The sequence below is a fragment of the Hoplias malabaricus genome, chromosome 14 (genome assembly GCF_029633855.1).
Source record: "Hoplias malabaricus isolate fHopMal1 chromosome 14, fHopMal1.hap1, whole genome shotgun sequence".
NCBI classification, from domain to species: domain Eukaryota; kingdom Metazoa; phylum Chordata; class Actinopteri; order Characiformes; family Erythrinidae; genus Hoplias; species Hoplias malabaricus.
Window position 1 is genome coordinate 31,696,020 of NC_089813.1, and position 14,131 is coordinate 31,710,150.

Genomic DNA, 14,131 nt, shown 5'->3' on the forward strand with positions numbered 1-14,131 from the left:
TGTGGGTTGAGGGAGGAGGACAGTGCTGTTCCTTCACTCCCAACGCCCCCAGTTTTCCTGACGGTCGTGGGAATCGAATACAAATGTAAGTACATGCAAAGTTCCGTAGCCTATTTGAGAGGTTTGAGGAACCCCTTATGAACGAATCTACAAAGTTGAATGAAGACTGCACAGTAAAGAATAAAAATATTAGCGAAAGATTGATTTATGAGCACCTTTGGTGTGGCCTCAGACTAAGAATGCAGTCTCACTTCATGTATTAATATTGTCTACAGCCTTTTCTGATTCGGAATAATATTACTGCATTTGTCTTTGTGTTCTGCATGTGATTCTCAAAGGCTAAGCACCAGCGATATGAAAGTGTCAAACAAATAAATACAGTGTTATTTGAGTTCCTAACTTGTGTTTATTAATAGTCAGAAAACATGTTATTTCTTACTAATTCAAGCAATTAGGTTTAAAAGACCGTTGGTCACCCCATCGAGTTCGACTTCGATCACATTTACAAGAATAAAGGTACCTCTAAATTTGAGTTTAGCTTATTGTTAGGCTATTGTCATGAATAATGTTGGTTATTTAGCTAGATACTGTCATAACACTCAGTCATAACGGTGTTTTACCACGGCATTGTTCAGCTGTTGTCCACCAGTGACGTCAGGGTTGCGTTCAAGAATTTCCGTAGCGAGCTCGGGTTTTTCCGTCAGTTTAATAAAATTGTCAGTTTTAAAGCAAATTAAGCTGCTATTTTCATTTTAATTCATATTTATATATGTCATTAACTAAAATAATGTGAAATATTCATGGAGGTCCATTAAGTGGTGCTTAGCCTTTAAAGGTACATTTCAAAACGATACTCTTATCAATATTTGTGTAGTGTAATGTAGTGTGCAATTATTTGTCATTGTACAATGTACTACGAAATGTGTCTTCTGCATTTAACCCATCTGTGGCTGTGAACACACACACTAGTGCACTAAGGGCTGTGAACACACACCCAGAGCGGGGGGCAGCCATCCCCAGCACCCAGGGAGCGTTTGGGGGTTTGAGCTTTGCTCAAGGGCACTTCAGCCATGGATGTTCCTGCCGGTCCTGAGGACTGAACCGGCAACCTTCCGGTACCAAGCCCAGTCTCTAACTATCAGGCCACGGCTAATCTGACTCACTGAGAAAACCTGGGATACACCATCTGGGTAATATTTTATTCCAAGACCTTGGTTTTTATTTTCACATTTTCAGAGAAATCACATTTACTAAAACCTTCAGCCAGAGTCTTGGTCGTTTTAACCCCAGACACTCAAAGCCAACAATGCCATTTCTTATCAGTTGGGATGCATCTGCTTAACCACAGTCTGCTGGCCCAAGGATGTCTGCTCCCTCTGCTAGCGCAGTTATCCTCTATCTCTCCCGCTCTCTCTGCACACCAGTCCTTACTAACATGCTTCTCCCTTTCCTCATCATCATTTAGATTAGATAGTAGGCTTAGGACACACATATTAACTCTATGCTGACTTTAATTAATGGGAACGCTTGATTAACTGCTCTGGCGTCTGTGTTTCTTGATTCCTCGGATCCGGCTACAGAGGAAGGAGGGCAGAGAATAGACTAGAGGAGACTGAACCTGAGGTTCTGGTCATTTTCATTTTAATCAAAGTAAAAAAAATAAAATCATTTAGAATTCAATATGAACATATGTGATATACTGATACATGATTATTAACTTTAAAATCTTACATTACATTAAAGGTTTGATACAGTTTCATTATTCCTGATGAAACAATCATATCATCTGACATGTCCACAAGCCTTAGGATCTGGAAATTGCACTTTTTAAAATGATTTGTAAATTGTGATGTGCCAATATTAAAAAAGAGACAGGAAGTGTGTGTTTCTGTGTGTGTGTGTGTGTGTATGTGTGTGTGTGTGTGTCTGTGTGTGTGTGTGTGTGTGTGAGCATGTACATGCTACTGCTCATTCCTCCACTCTGGGTTAACATACTGCTGGACTGCACTCGCTTCAGTATTCACAGGATCCGCTAGAGGGTGTAAGAGAGAAAGAAATAATTAACACCTGAAACATTGGTGACATTGTGGAATGAAAAATCCAGTGAAAACAACAATCCAGAAACCCCAACCAACACAAGACACATCTGTAACATCCATAAAACTACACATGATTTCAGATCTTAAGTGTGTAGTTTAAATAACCAAAGTTCCGCTCTAACAAAGATAAAGAACAAGACTTTAAAGGGAACATCTACAGCTGTGGGGAACTGCAGTTCTCTCTGGTTCCGCATCTTTTAAGGTGGAACAGTATGTTAGAGGAGGAACATGACTGTTTGTAGTGGCTGAAGTCTAACTTCTCTGTAAATTTTTATACAGTTTGAATTACCACAGTAGCACTTCGGCCTGTGTTTACTTTCATGCTGTTAGCCGTCTCTCTAATTTAGAGTGGGTTCCTAACTAAATAATCTGAAACAGCAGAAATAATTCAATATTACCTGCCTATGAAGCTGGAATAAAGCAATAACTTAATCACTTGTCATGATTTTCAACGTTTGAGAGGCTCTTTGCCATTTTCCTGAGGTGAGCAGGGAGAGAGGAAGCCTAGCATGTCTGACCTAGCCACTTTGTTGTTTTATTTTCTACTTACACCAGGGTTTTGTAAACACATTAAACCAGTTTCCAGCACACACACTGACTGGAGAACTAGCAAGTGGTGAGGAAATATCTTCTAAATTTTACAAAAAGTGTTTTTTGATTGCAATCTTGAATGTCACCATTAGGTGCTAAAGGTTGAGTTTATGGGCCGTATAAGGGACCGTTATAGAGGATTCGATGTACATTTACAGTGGGGACAATGGGGAAGTCTAAAAGAATAAAAAGGAAGCCTCTTGGGGATGAAAAGGAAGTCTATACAGGAGAAAAACAGTCCTTTAGGAGATAAATGTTTATAAACAGTTTAAAAACTTAAAAGTTGTATACAATACACTGAAGAAATATATAGGTGATCAAAAATAATCAGGTGTCTGTATGGGATAAATGTGTATACTATTTTCTCCACTCACTTTCAGGCTCAGTTTGGATGCTGAGGGCTGTTAATCGTGCAACTACATCCTCTGTGCCTTCTACAATGGCCCGGTTCAAACCAGTGTAGCCTCCCTCAGCGGAACAGTAATCAATAAACCTAAACACACACACACACAAGACACATTTAGAAAGAGCATTACTGAAATACCTGAAATGTGAGTCAGATCCCTACTGACATCAGTTTAAATGCTAATTAATTCACACATAAACACATTAAATACAAGACAATAGTGTCTACATTCCTTGCACATCTCTACATCAACAGATAGCATTGACAGGTGACTGTGTGTGTACCTGGACCAGGTGGGATCACTGCTGAGAATGATGGGGTTTCCCACCACAATGAGCAGGGACCTGGCTCGTGTCACAGCCACATTGAATCTCTACAGGTGCAGAAAGATAAACAATATGGTCATTTACTGCTGTGTGATTTTTTTAACAAGTTTACATATTTCTGCCTTTCTTTTTTATGGGGTTTACATATTACATTGCATTACCAGGATCAAACTGTACATTGTGTGTGTGAGAGAGAGTGTGGTACCTTCTCATTGCTAAGGAAGCCAATGTTGAATGTTTTATCGATTGTGATATACTTATCACAGCTGCGGACAGTAGACACAATAATCACCCTTCGCTCCTGACCTTGAAACTCTTCCACGGAGCCCACCTACAGCAGACAGAGCCACACACAGTTTAACACAACTGCATGGAGGACGCAACAAGACTGGAAGATACAAGATAAGGAATTATCTGAGTATTACCTTCAGCTCTGTGATGTTCCTGTAGTTGCATAACTCTTTATCACATCTTATAATGGCCTTCCTCAGTTTCTCCACCTGGGACACACAGACAAATGTGACAGACATTTATTCTTTCATTATCTGTAAGCGCTTATCCAATTCAGGGTCGCGTTGTGTCCAGAGTCTACCTGGAATCATTGGGTGCAAGGCAGGTATACACCCTGGAGGGGGTGCCAGTCCTTCATAGGGCAACACACACTCACACCTACGAACACTTTGAGTCACCAATCCACCTACCAACATGTGTTTTTGGACCGTGGGAGGAAACCGGAGCACCCGGAGGAAACAAACACGGACACTGGGAGAACACACCACACTCCTAATAGTAGTTTTGATGAGAATGAGATCCTGTTCTCAGTGTTGGTGATTCCTAAGAACTTCAGACTGGAATTTGACAAAGGCTCCCATCATAATCAATTGGATTTGATTAATTTTGATATTTGTAATAAAACTCAAATAAAATAAAAACTCAATTTTCAGCATTGTCCCACACAAATGTCCCCTCACACATTTCTTTCAATAAATCTCATGTATGTCCCCAGATATTCTCACTATAGATCAGTTTATATAAAGCATCTTGTCATGTTCTTTATTAATTTCTATTATATTGTATAATTGTGAAGACTTGATGTTTGAATTATTTCTTTTAAACAATAACTAAATTAGGACTTCAGAGGTGAGGGAGCCCTATTTCACTGTTATCGATCATGTGGAAATGATCAGTGTATCAGGGAATGAGCCAAATTCTATATCTAACAATAGTTTATGTCTTCTTTTTAAAACAGTGTTGACACAGTTTTGTGTAAATTCATATCACACAATTAATGTTTACAGACTGAATAGAGCATAGACAAGTGTAGACATATGCACTCACGAAAAAAAAACATCCTGTTTACTGCACCAATATTAACAGGTAAAAATCACTACTAATTCCCACCTGTTTCCTGTAGGGGGTGATGATGCCTATGTCTTTGGGTGAGACCTTGGCGATGCCCTTCTTGCTCTGTGTCAACAGCAGTTTCTTAAGGTAGTTAACGACAACAATGATCTCACTAGTGTTGAAGAAAGATGGACTGTTAGACTCCTGCTCATCCTTCCCAGGTACGCCATGGAAAATCATTGGAAAACCCTGAAGAATGAATGTATAAGCCAGTGTTTTACTCAATGTGTATCGACGATTCTGAGATAGTAACAGTGGGGAAATGTGTAAAACGTTGATAATTCTAGGTCAATATAAAATGTTGTATATGTTTTTATGCAATTGTATATCAGCACTTTTTATATCATAACAAACACAGGCCTTGGAGGAAATGACTGCTAACATTTCCTGTTCAAATGAAGGCTGGAGTGAACCCTGTGTTTCTGTGTTTTGGCCAGAATCTATTAAGGCTTCATACCACTCCGGACAAACCAGCACAACCTGAATGTGTGTTGTTAAAACCAGCAAACTAATTCCAGTCAAAGACCACATATCTAGTTCCTGCTAAGACTTCATCAGGGAAGTGAATAATAGAGTTTCATTTCTCACATGTGGTCTAAGCAGAAACTCAATAACAAATAACAGTGTCAACTATCAAGAATACGATGTGTACAATATAACTCAAATATTTGGAAGTTATGCTAACTAAAATAATATGTTTGTGTAACACACATAACAAGGGTTTTACTAAAGTTTTCATTTTTGTTGCATGACAAGATCCACCATATTTGGACTTTTTGATGCTGAAAAGCTGGAGTGGGAAAAGCTTGCTTTGTTTAAAAACATAAATGTAAATGTAAACAGCAATAGTTAGGTGTAGGTTTTTACCATAAAATACAATACTGGGGTATCCAGTCCAATCCTTTTTTCTAATCCAACAATGCAGTAGTACACTTGGAATGTGTATCCATATTTGGTTAGAGTATGTCAACAAGGTCTTGTGTTGACTATCTGCCTAATTTAAAAACGAAAAAAACAAAAAAAAACAACGAATTGCAACTCACTCGTTTGGGAAGTTCTTCCCAATTGAGGTAGAAGCTGGTGCTGAACTCATCTGCAAATGGCTGCAGTTCTCCATCATAGAACAGTTCATTTGGAATTTTCAGGATGGATTTGTGAGATCTGCAAGACAGAGAGGAGGTCTTAGTTAAAGCAACAAAACAAAGCAGATTTCTAGATCATTTCATTTAACAATGTACCTGTAGTTGCGCAGAAGTTTGGTGACATAACAAGTGTTATAACCAGTCTCGCCTTTCTGGTAAAGAGGGTTTTGATCCATCAGTCGTGCTAGAAGTGACAGACCTACAGAATGAGGAAAGAAAATGCAAAACACCACTGTAAACAAACCCAACAGTCAGGAACATTTCAACCGGTGCTGCTGTCACAGGAAACCACAAGCATATCTACAGCGTTACTCACACACAAATAGTTATTACAATAATTTTTGTTTCGCTGCAAAGGGGTACACACTCTAAACGTGTGTGTCACATATGCCACAGTGGAAATATCTTTAGCCATGGTGATACATAATGGCATGATGCCATGGGGGGGTACGGAGCTGTGGTTTGAGATTCTCAGTGATGCGGGGGCGCAGGTTTAAAGTATACACACTGAGGGGGCGCATGACCAAAAAGGTTGAAAACCATTGTTGACTAGGGCACCATGTGGAGAGAAAGTAAAGGTCTGACACTCACCCAATCCGTATTTCTTAGCAATTGGAGACCTCAGAATAGGTCCCAACTGCTTTGGATCTCCAGCCAGAACCAGCTGACCTGTCTCCACATTCAGCAGACCTACACACACACACACACACTTTTCCCATAAGCAGAACTACTACTCCTAGAGTCCAGTCTAAATATGATAATATTAATAGAAATATGGGCAAAATATTAAATATCCTCATTGGTATATTCCCCTTTACCAGCTATGGCAATAATAGCCTCAGACTCCACAGCATGACCAGCTTCATCCAGGAAGATGTGAGTGAAGTGACCGACAGGCAAACCCCCAGTGATCAGCCTGCAACCAGAAAAGATCTAAATATGAGCTTTACTCTTATGTATAGGTAGAATTTTAACCTGCTGTTCTACTATGAATACTCAATGCAGTACGTCAGAGACACTGACATATAACCAAGTGTAAGTGTGGGCAAAATGGTTATTAAGCATTTTCACCTGCCAGCTGTACACACAGTAGTGACTACAATCTTGTACTCCATCAATTCCTCCTTACTCGGAAACTCATACATTTCACCAATAAGGTTACAGCATTCCTAGAGACAGCAGGCAGAAAATTCAGCAAACTCATTCAAAAACAAAACTCCATGTTACCATTATTAAGCTTTCAATGTAGACATACCGTTTCATTCAAAAGTCATTGAAGAACTGTTGGTGAATATGCAGTTTCTATCTGAATGTTTAACTTTACATAACTGTTGTTTGCAATATTATCATAGTCCAAACCTAGCAGTGAGTCTTGCTCACAGTATGTATTTCAAATACATATTTAATTTGTGATGAAACTGTAGAGGGCTGGTGGCCAAGCCTTAACTAGCCAGCATACCAGTAGACTGGGAGGCACAAACTCCGGGTCACGGCTGCTGGCATACATTCGGAAGACATTGTATGGATCAACATGTTGAAGCAGCTTCTCACACAGCTGATCTGCGGCACTGTTAGAGGGAGCACATGCCAGGATCCGCACATTTGCCCCGGTCTTCTCCACCTGGAACATAGAGGAAAAATGATATGTGAAAAATATAGTTAGCATGACTGTGTGACTGGTTTAAGTTGGTGTTTTACGTGTGTACACAGTGGCTACTCATAAAGGATGTTTTTCATGGTGTGAGTGTGACGTTGAGTGCCAAGATTATCATAAACATGTAGACAGAATTTTATTAAACTGTATTGTTGACAATAGGGTTGTTAGGGTAGTAAAACAGTGCATGTGGCCTTTGTTTCAGTGCTTGGTGATGCTGGTGAAAGTTGCCCCACCTGCTTGATGGCCTCTACCACGGTGACAGTTTTGCCGGTGCCTGGAGGCCCAAAGACAAGGTACGGAGCTGGCTTGGACACACCTGCCACAATGTTACACACTGCAGTGTACTGCTCAATATTCTGTTCCAAATGCCGATCAAAGAGTCTACAAAAACATTAACCACAATGAGTCTCTTATAGGTGTTTACATAAATTTTCATTTAATTTAATTATTCAAACACATATCAAAACCACAAACACATAATGTACCTTTGTGGAACACAACTGGATTTAAAACCACTGCTGTACCTTTAAAGGTACATTACACTGTAGCACCTTCACTGAACAATAATGTACATATACAGTAACTATTTGTTTCTGAGAATGTAAAAGGCATTTTCAAAAATGCATTTAGACTTACGATATCACACGATAATTAAATATCTGACTGACCTCAGTGAAAGTTCTGCCTTCCGGGTGGCAGCGTTTGACCTGGTAGGGAACAAGACATCTTGGAGTTTGTGCTGGACAGCCAGCTGCACAGCACGATGCTGGAGTCTCAACAGGATGCGGTTAACAGTGAACTCCACAGTAAACCTCATCTTGTCTATGAACCCGGACAAGAACCTGAAAAAAATCACGTTACTGATATTAGGTGGAAAGTCAATTTTTACAGTAGCACAGTAGAAAAAGAGCTAAATAACCCAACAAAATCATCGATATAAAAATGACATAGAATTTATAAAATGAAACCTCTAGAATAACAACTCACTACAATAATAATAATAACTATTATAATACTACAGTAATAAACACATATATAAAAATAAGACTTAAAATAAACCACACTATTCAGGAAATTCTATAAATATTATTCAACTACTAGAAATAAGAGGTTGTGTGCAGTACATGGATCACATTTTAAGGATTTATTTGTAGTATTTACATATGTTCAAATAAATAAATAAATAAATAAATAAAAGACAAAAATTCAAAATATTCCAGTCCATAAACACAGCCTTGTATGTTGTATGTTCTTATCAGGGAAAAACTTTTTTGCTTATGTACATTTAATGCATTCATCAGACGCTGGTGTTGTGGAATTTTGTGTGCATTTGTGTGTATGTGTTTGTGTGTGTGTAGAACGACACATTCATTCACCAATGTTTGTAAAATAAACTGCACTGCTAGTGAAGGCTGTCTTACCTTTTGGAAAAGCCCAGTTTGAGCTGGTCAAGCGCCACACGATGCACATAGCCTTTGTATTTAGTCAAATTTGGCAGTTTCAGGTCTTCACTCTTAGTGATCAGCAGATGATCTCCTCTCAGTACTGATGGACGATTCTCAGAAACTCCTGGAACCTGAGGAGATGATGTGCCAATTTGGATCATAAGAAAACATTCTCATGCATTTTTTTTTCATACTCACAAGTCACTACCATAATATCAATCAATAAGGATGTTAATAATAAAGGGGCATTTACACTGCATCAAACTCACATTGAGCACTAACAGATTCTTATTGAACATGTCCCTTTTCATAGTGACATCTTCCTTGTTGTAGCTCTTGATGTCAACATGCATTTGAGATTCCTCCAGATAAAGCAGGACCTGGAAGCGCTCTGCATAGTTCTGGAAGCTCAGGGGGGACTCCAGCAGAGACCTAATCAATATCACATACAGATACATCGATAATTTCCTTTCACACCGCCATCTTGCCAATGAACTACAGGGTTTCAGTGGCTCAAATGTTGTTTATTCCCATATTATTGGATCATTGCCTGTATCATTTATAATGGCTCCAGTTTACAATGGGAGAGGTACTGGAGGACTGGTGCATGTCACAGTTTAAATACATACAACTGATGTTGGTGGGAGCAATAAAAACAGAAGGTAAAAAAACATTCGCAATCTTGTTTTAAATTAATTGACCTCTATAAGCAAAGAGTTGCTTCTGTTCAAGGATATGTGACCTTTGAAATAACTTATCCCATCTTGACATAACAGAGTAGTAGTGACTTTTGCAACCTGAACCAATATACAACTTGATCTTAGTCTGATTTTAAAACACACACTGAATCATTCCCAAATTAACATAAATCTCTGATTAGAACTTATCAGGAAAAGGAAATTGAACTCATTTTAGTAAATGCTCTATAACTACTTTCAGGTTAGTGCTGACAGCATGATGCACACTAAGGGTCACTTACATTATCTTCTGGAGATGGGAACTGGAAGGTCTTGTACAGTTTGTCAGGGCCGTGATCAGGTCATTGATATAAGGTGGAATACTATACTTTAGCAATGGAACCTCGTTTTTCAGAAAGTTCTGGGCAATGCTGCAGGAAAATAATACATGGGCAGAGACAATAAAACTTCCAGAGTATTCTTTCTTAAAGTAAATCTCAATACAAGGTGCAAAATGTCCCCACTTCTACAACCCCTATTCCAATGAAGTTGGGACGTTGGGTAAAACATAAACAAAAACAGAACACGATGATTTGCAAATCCTTTTCAACCTATATTCAATGGAATACACTACAAAGATAAGATATTTAATGTTCAAAGAGATAAACTCTATGTTTTTTTTTTGCAAATATTCACTTATTTTGAATTTGAGGCCTAAGTTGAAACAACATCCCAACTTCATTGGACTGGGGCTGTAATAAATATATATGAGTAACATGTAATACTACATATGAAATGAAGTCATACTCCTCTGGTTGCACTCCCTCGTCCACAGTAAAGTCCACATTTTGGGGGCTGCAAACTTTGGGACGTTTGTAGGGCTCACTGGCTTTCAGCTCTGCTGCCAACGGAGTCCTGAACTCTGCCTCAACAGTGTGTAAAATGTGGAATGGTTTGGAGGACATCTGCATGCTTTTTTTAAATTCAAAGACCAATACTACACTGTAAACCCCCACATGCTCTGCACGGAACATCACTGTGATCTCATATGTCTCACCTGGTGGACAAAAAATATATGGTGTAAAAACATCAGGCATAGTTTAATAATACATTTATAAAGACAACATAAGCTGTAGCTTTCATGAGATACACTATAGCTATAGAGAATTCTTCTCACCGGGTCTGAGCTGCAAAGGATTGCTGCGTGTGACTTTCTCAGAGTCATCAAACATGAAGCAGTGGATCCAATGAAGTGGTGAATAGTAGGTGAAGTAAACACTGCTTGCCCCTTTATTCTCCACAAGCAGCCTTTGTTCATAATACTCTGTCGTGTCCACACAGAAGCAGGTTTTACCACTGACCAGCCCAGTCTCAGAGATGATGTGCACTCCATGTTTATCAGCCACAAACTTTGACCTGAGAAAATAATATTACCAGAGCAAAGGAGGTACAGACATATATAAAAACCATGATTAAATGACTAATTACTTATATTAACAACGATTGGCTAATGCCAAAACAAAGGCCTATTTTGTATTAGGTAAAAATATATATTAAAAATATGTATAGAGTTTTAACACCAATATACTGACAACACCGAGGATAAAAATTAATGTGTGCTCACCTTTCATTTTTAAGTTTGTCCAAGATTTCTTGAGCCAGTTTCCTTCTGGCCCTAACACCACCCTCAGGCCCAGGGTGTGAGGGAGTGGCAGAGGAAGAACATTCCGGAGTATTATGCGGCAATGGAGAGGTGCCGCTGGAGCCGGTCTGGGCATAACTGGCGCTCTGATGTGAGTTGCGAGGTTTCCACCACTGGTCCCGTAATACCACTCGCACCTGGAGGGGCAATGACATGACTGACTCAAGGGTCAGGAACTGCCAAGAACATCACTGATTCTGTATGAAAAAAAACTATATTTTTATTTAAAATTTTAATTTTTAATATTTCCTTTCATAAGACGTAGAGCTACTTTGCATATGTTCTACAGATCTGGGTAAAGAGCCACTAGCTGAAAACCAGATGGTGCCATTCATTTTGATGCAAAATTAAAGTCAACAAAGTTCTCTCACCATTTTACATGCCAAATACCATGCTATTCTTCAAACAATTAAATTTAATCAGTCACTTATTGTTAACAAGCTTGCAAGACCCTGTCCATCAGATAAACAGTACTTAAAGCTGTTTTTTTCAGCTTGCAGAAAAAAATGTTCCAAGACTGCTTCAGATCTGAAAAAATCCACATGTGTTTCTGTCCATCCATCTACTGTGAGGAGATGATTCAACACTGTGGACATGTAGCTGTCAAGAGGCCACTACAGAGAGAAATAATCACGAGGAAGGAAATGTGCAAATCAAATGAAGAAGATGCTGCTGTCTTCTGTGCAATCAGTCTCTGTCGGTCACTATTGCGCCATTACTGTGTGATCACAATAAACTAAACTCCCAAAATGGCTGCGACAACAAACTTCTCGTCCATGACGTGCCATCCTTCATGTCAGTCTGAACATTGAGGAAAATATTCCTTGGAAGCCCAAAAAATAAAAAATTTGAAAAAAAAAAGGTAATCATATCAAATTCAATTTGTGTTTACAAAATAAACATTAATAAACCTGACATTACTTTTGAGGTTTGAGTATGAGATGTCCTCTTTTTTAGACTTAAAAAAATGTCCGGGCGGAATTTTACAAACGTCCGGGATTTTGTTTTTCTAGAGCTTACATAGAACTTTCGTTCACAAACTAGTCCCGCCCTCCCCTACTCCGATTGGTTCGCTTGAGAGAGACGGGGGCGTGGTGAAGTAGCCTAAAATCTTCTGATTGGACGGTCAGACTGTAGAGCTACCGTTGTTGGTCGATAACCTTCTCTGTAAACATTTAATTGGTCAATCTGCACGTCAGTAGTCCTTATTTACCCTCATCTGGAGCAGCTATGCCGAAACGTAAATGTAAGAATTAACGATGAATTAAAAAATAAAATCCCATGTTTTGTGTAGCAAACAAAGGTGTAAAGGACCTAAAACTACACATAGGTCTTAGCATACAACGGCAGCGAGGGGCGTGACCTCATCATATATATATATATATATTTTTTTTTTTTGTTTTGTTTTTTTTCATTCGTCCATTGTCTGTAACCGCTTAGTTCAGCCCGGAGACACTGGGCACAAGGCGGCACCCTAGAGAAAGGCGTCAGTCATTCGCAGTGAGACACAAACTGACACCTAGGGATGGACACTTTTGAGTAGCCTACTAACGTGTGATTAGTAGTTCAAGTTCAAGTTCAAGTTCAAGAAGTTTATTGTCATTTCATCAGTATAGTGTTTACAGTACACAGTGAACCGAAATAGCGTTCCTCCAGGACCAAGGTGCTACATAAGACAATACACAACATTAAAGTGCAACTAGTGCAAACATAAAACAGTGCACACACATTAAAGTGCAAGTACATACATTTGTTGTACATTGTAGTACATACATATTATTACAGTACATTTGATTGAGTAATTACTTATTACTTCAGAGTAATACATTGTTGTACAAAGCATAGAACACATTTTTAACAAGTGTCACCGAGTACGAATACACCGCCATTTTAAACAGTTAGCTAATTGGAAAAGTAAGAGCTGAGGTCAAATTTCTTACATTTCTGCTGAGGTAAACCCGTCCGTTTTTGCCTCTCCGAGCCCTGTCGCTCAGTCTGAGGGCATAGAGCACTGAGGAGAATCTGGGGTCTTTCTTCACACCATCACTGTGACGGAGAACAGCAGAACCGTCCTAATTATTATTCCAGTAGTGTTTTTAAAAAGGAGAACACTGTCCAAACCGACACAGTAGAGTACAGACTGTTTAGACTAAACATAACACAAGCTAAACGGCAGGTCTCACCTTATTTTAAACTCGTTGTTGTAGATTTGTTGAATTTTCTGTTTGTCTGTAATGTTAATCCTATTTGTCTCGTGTAGAAACTCTAGAAAATCAAGGCTAACAGAACGAATATGTGCTGGAAGTTGAGTGCTGTTTCTACTCATCGTGTAAAGTGCAGGTCTAACCGCTAATGCGGATGTTAACACCTCGCAGTGACAAGTCATGGGTTTAAACCTTCATTCCACGGAAGAGCTGCCTCTAACGGAAAAACGAAACTTAAGTGACAGCCCTGACCGTTGAATATATATCGATAGTAAGAAGGAAACGCAAACAGGACGCGTTTATTGCGGCTGTAAATCAAGTGTTCAGGTTAAAAAATTCGAAGTGTTCGGTTTCTTTTTATTATTAATTCGAGAGTTTCGAGAGTTTGAGAATGTGATATGAGTTGTGTGGGAAAACACCCTCTGCTGTCCGCAGGCGGTATTCCTTATGGAAAGGGCTTTTTATGGAGGCTAAATCA

At 39.0% G+C, this 14,131-nt stretch overlaps 1 protein-coding gene across 1 annotated transcript; it reads right to left on the bottom strand.

Annotated features, from left to right (window-relative positions):
* Positions 1-691: 691 nt before the first annotated feature.
* Positions 692-13,803, bottom strand: LOC136665911 (putative helicase mov-10-B.2). Its single transcript, XM_066643775.1, has 22 exons — positions 13,633-13,803; positions 13,390-13,495; positions 11,372-11,586; positions 10,925-11,163; positions 10,555-10,804; positions 10,050-10,178; positions 9,340-9,502; positions 9,047-9,201; positions 8,294-8,467; positions 7,859-8,006; positions 7,428-7,589; positions 7,040-7,137; positions 6,787-6,884; positions 6,560-6,658; positions 6,065-6,167; positions 5,870-5,987; positions 4,824-5,015; positions 3,848-3,922; positions 3,628-3,753; positions 3,381-3,469; positions 3,065-3,183; positions 692-2,032 (listed from the first exon to the last, which is right to left on the bottom strand). Exons 1-22 carry the CDS (start codon positions 13,773-13,775, stop codon positions 1,962-1,964), a joined length of 3,072 nt encoding a protein of 1,023 aa, XP_066499872.1. The 5' UTR covers positions 13,776-13,803; the 3' UTR covers positions 692-1,961.
* Between the last annotated feature and the right edge of the window lie 328 nt (positions 13,804-14,131).

Coding starts and splice junctions, on each gene's coding strand:
- LOC136665911 (XM_066643775.1), bottom strand. CDS start 13,775: ATGAGTAGAAACAGCACTCAACTTCCAGCACATATTCGTTCTGTTAGC. Junction 10,179..10,554: donor GAGGGAGTGCAACCAGAGGA/GTATGACTTCAT, acceptor ATTTTCCTGCAG/CATTGCCCAGAACTTTCTGA. Junction 8,007..8,293: donor AAGGCAGAACTTTCACTGAG/GTCAGTCAGATA, acceptor ATGTTTTTGTAG/ACTCTTTGATCGGCATTTGG.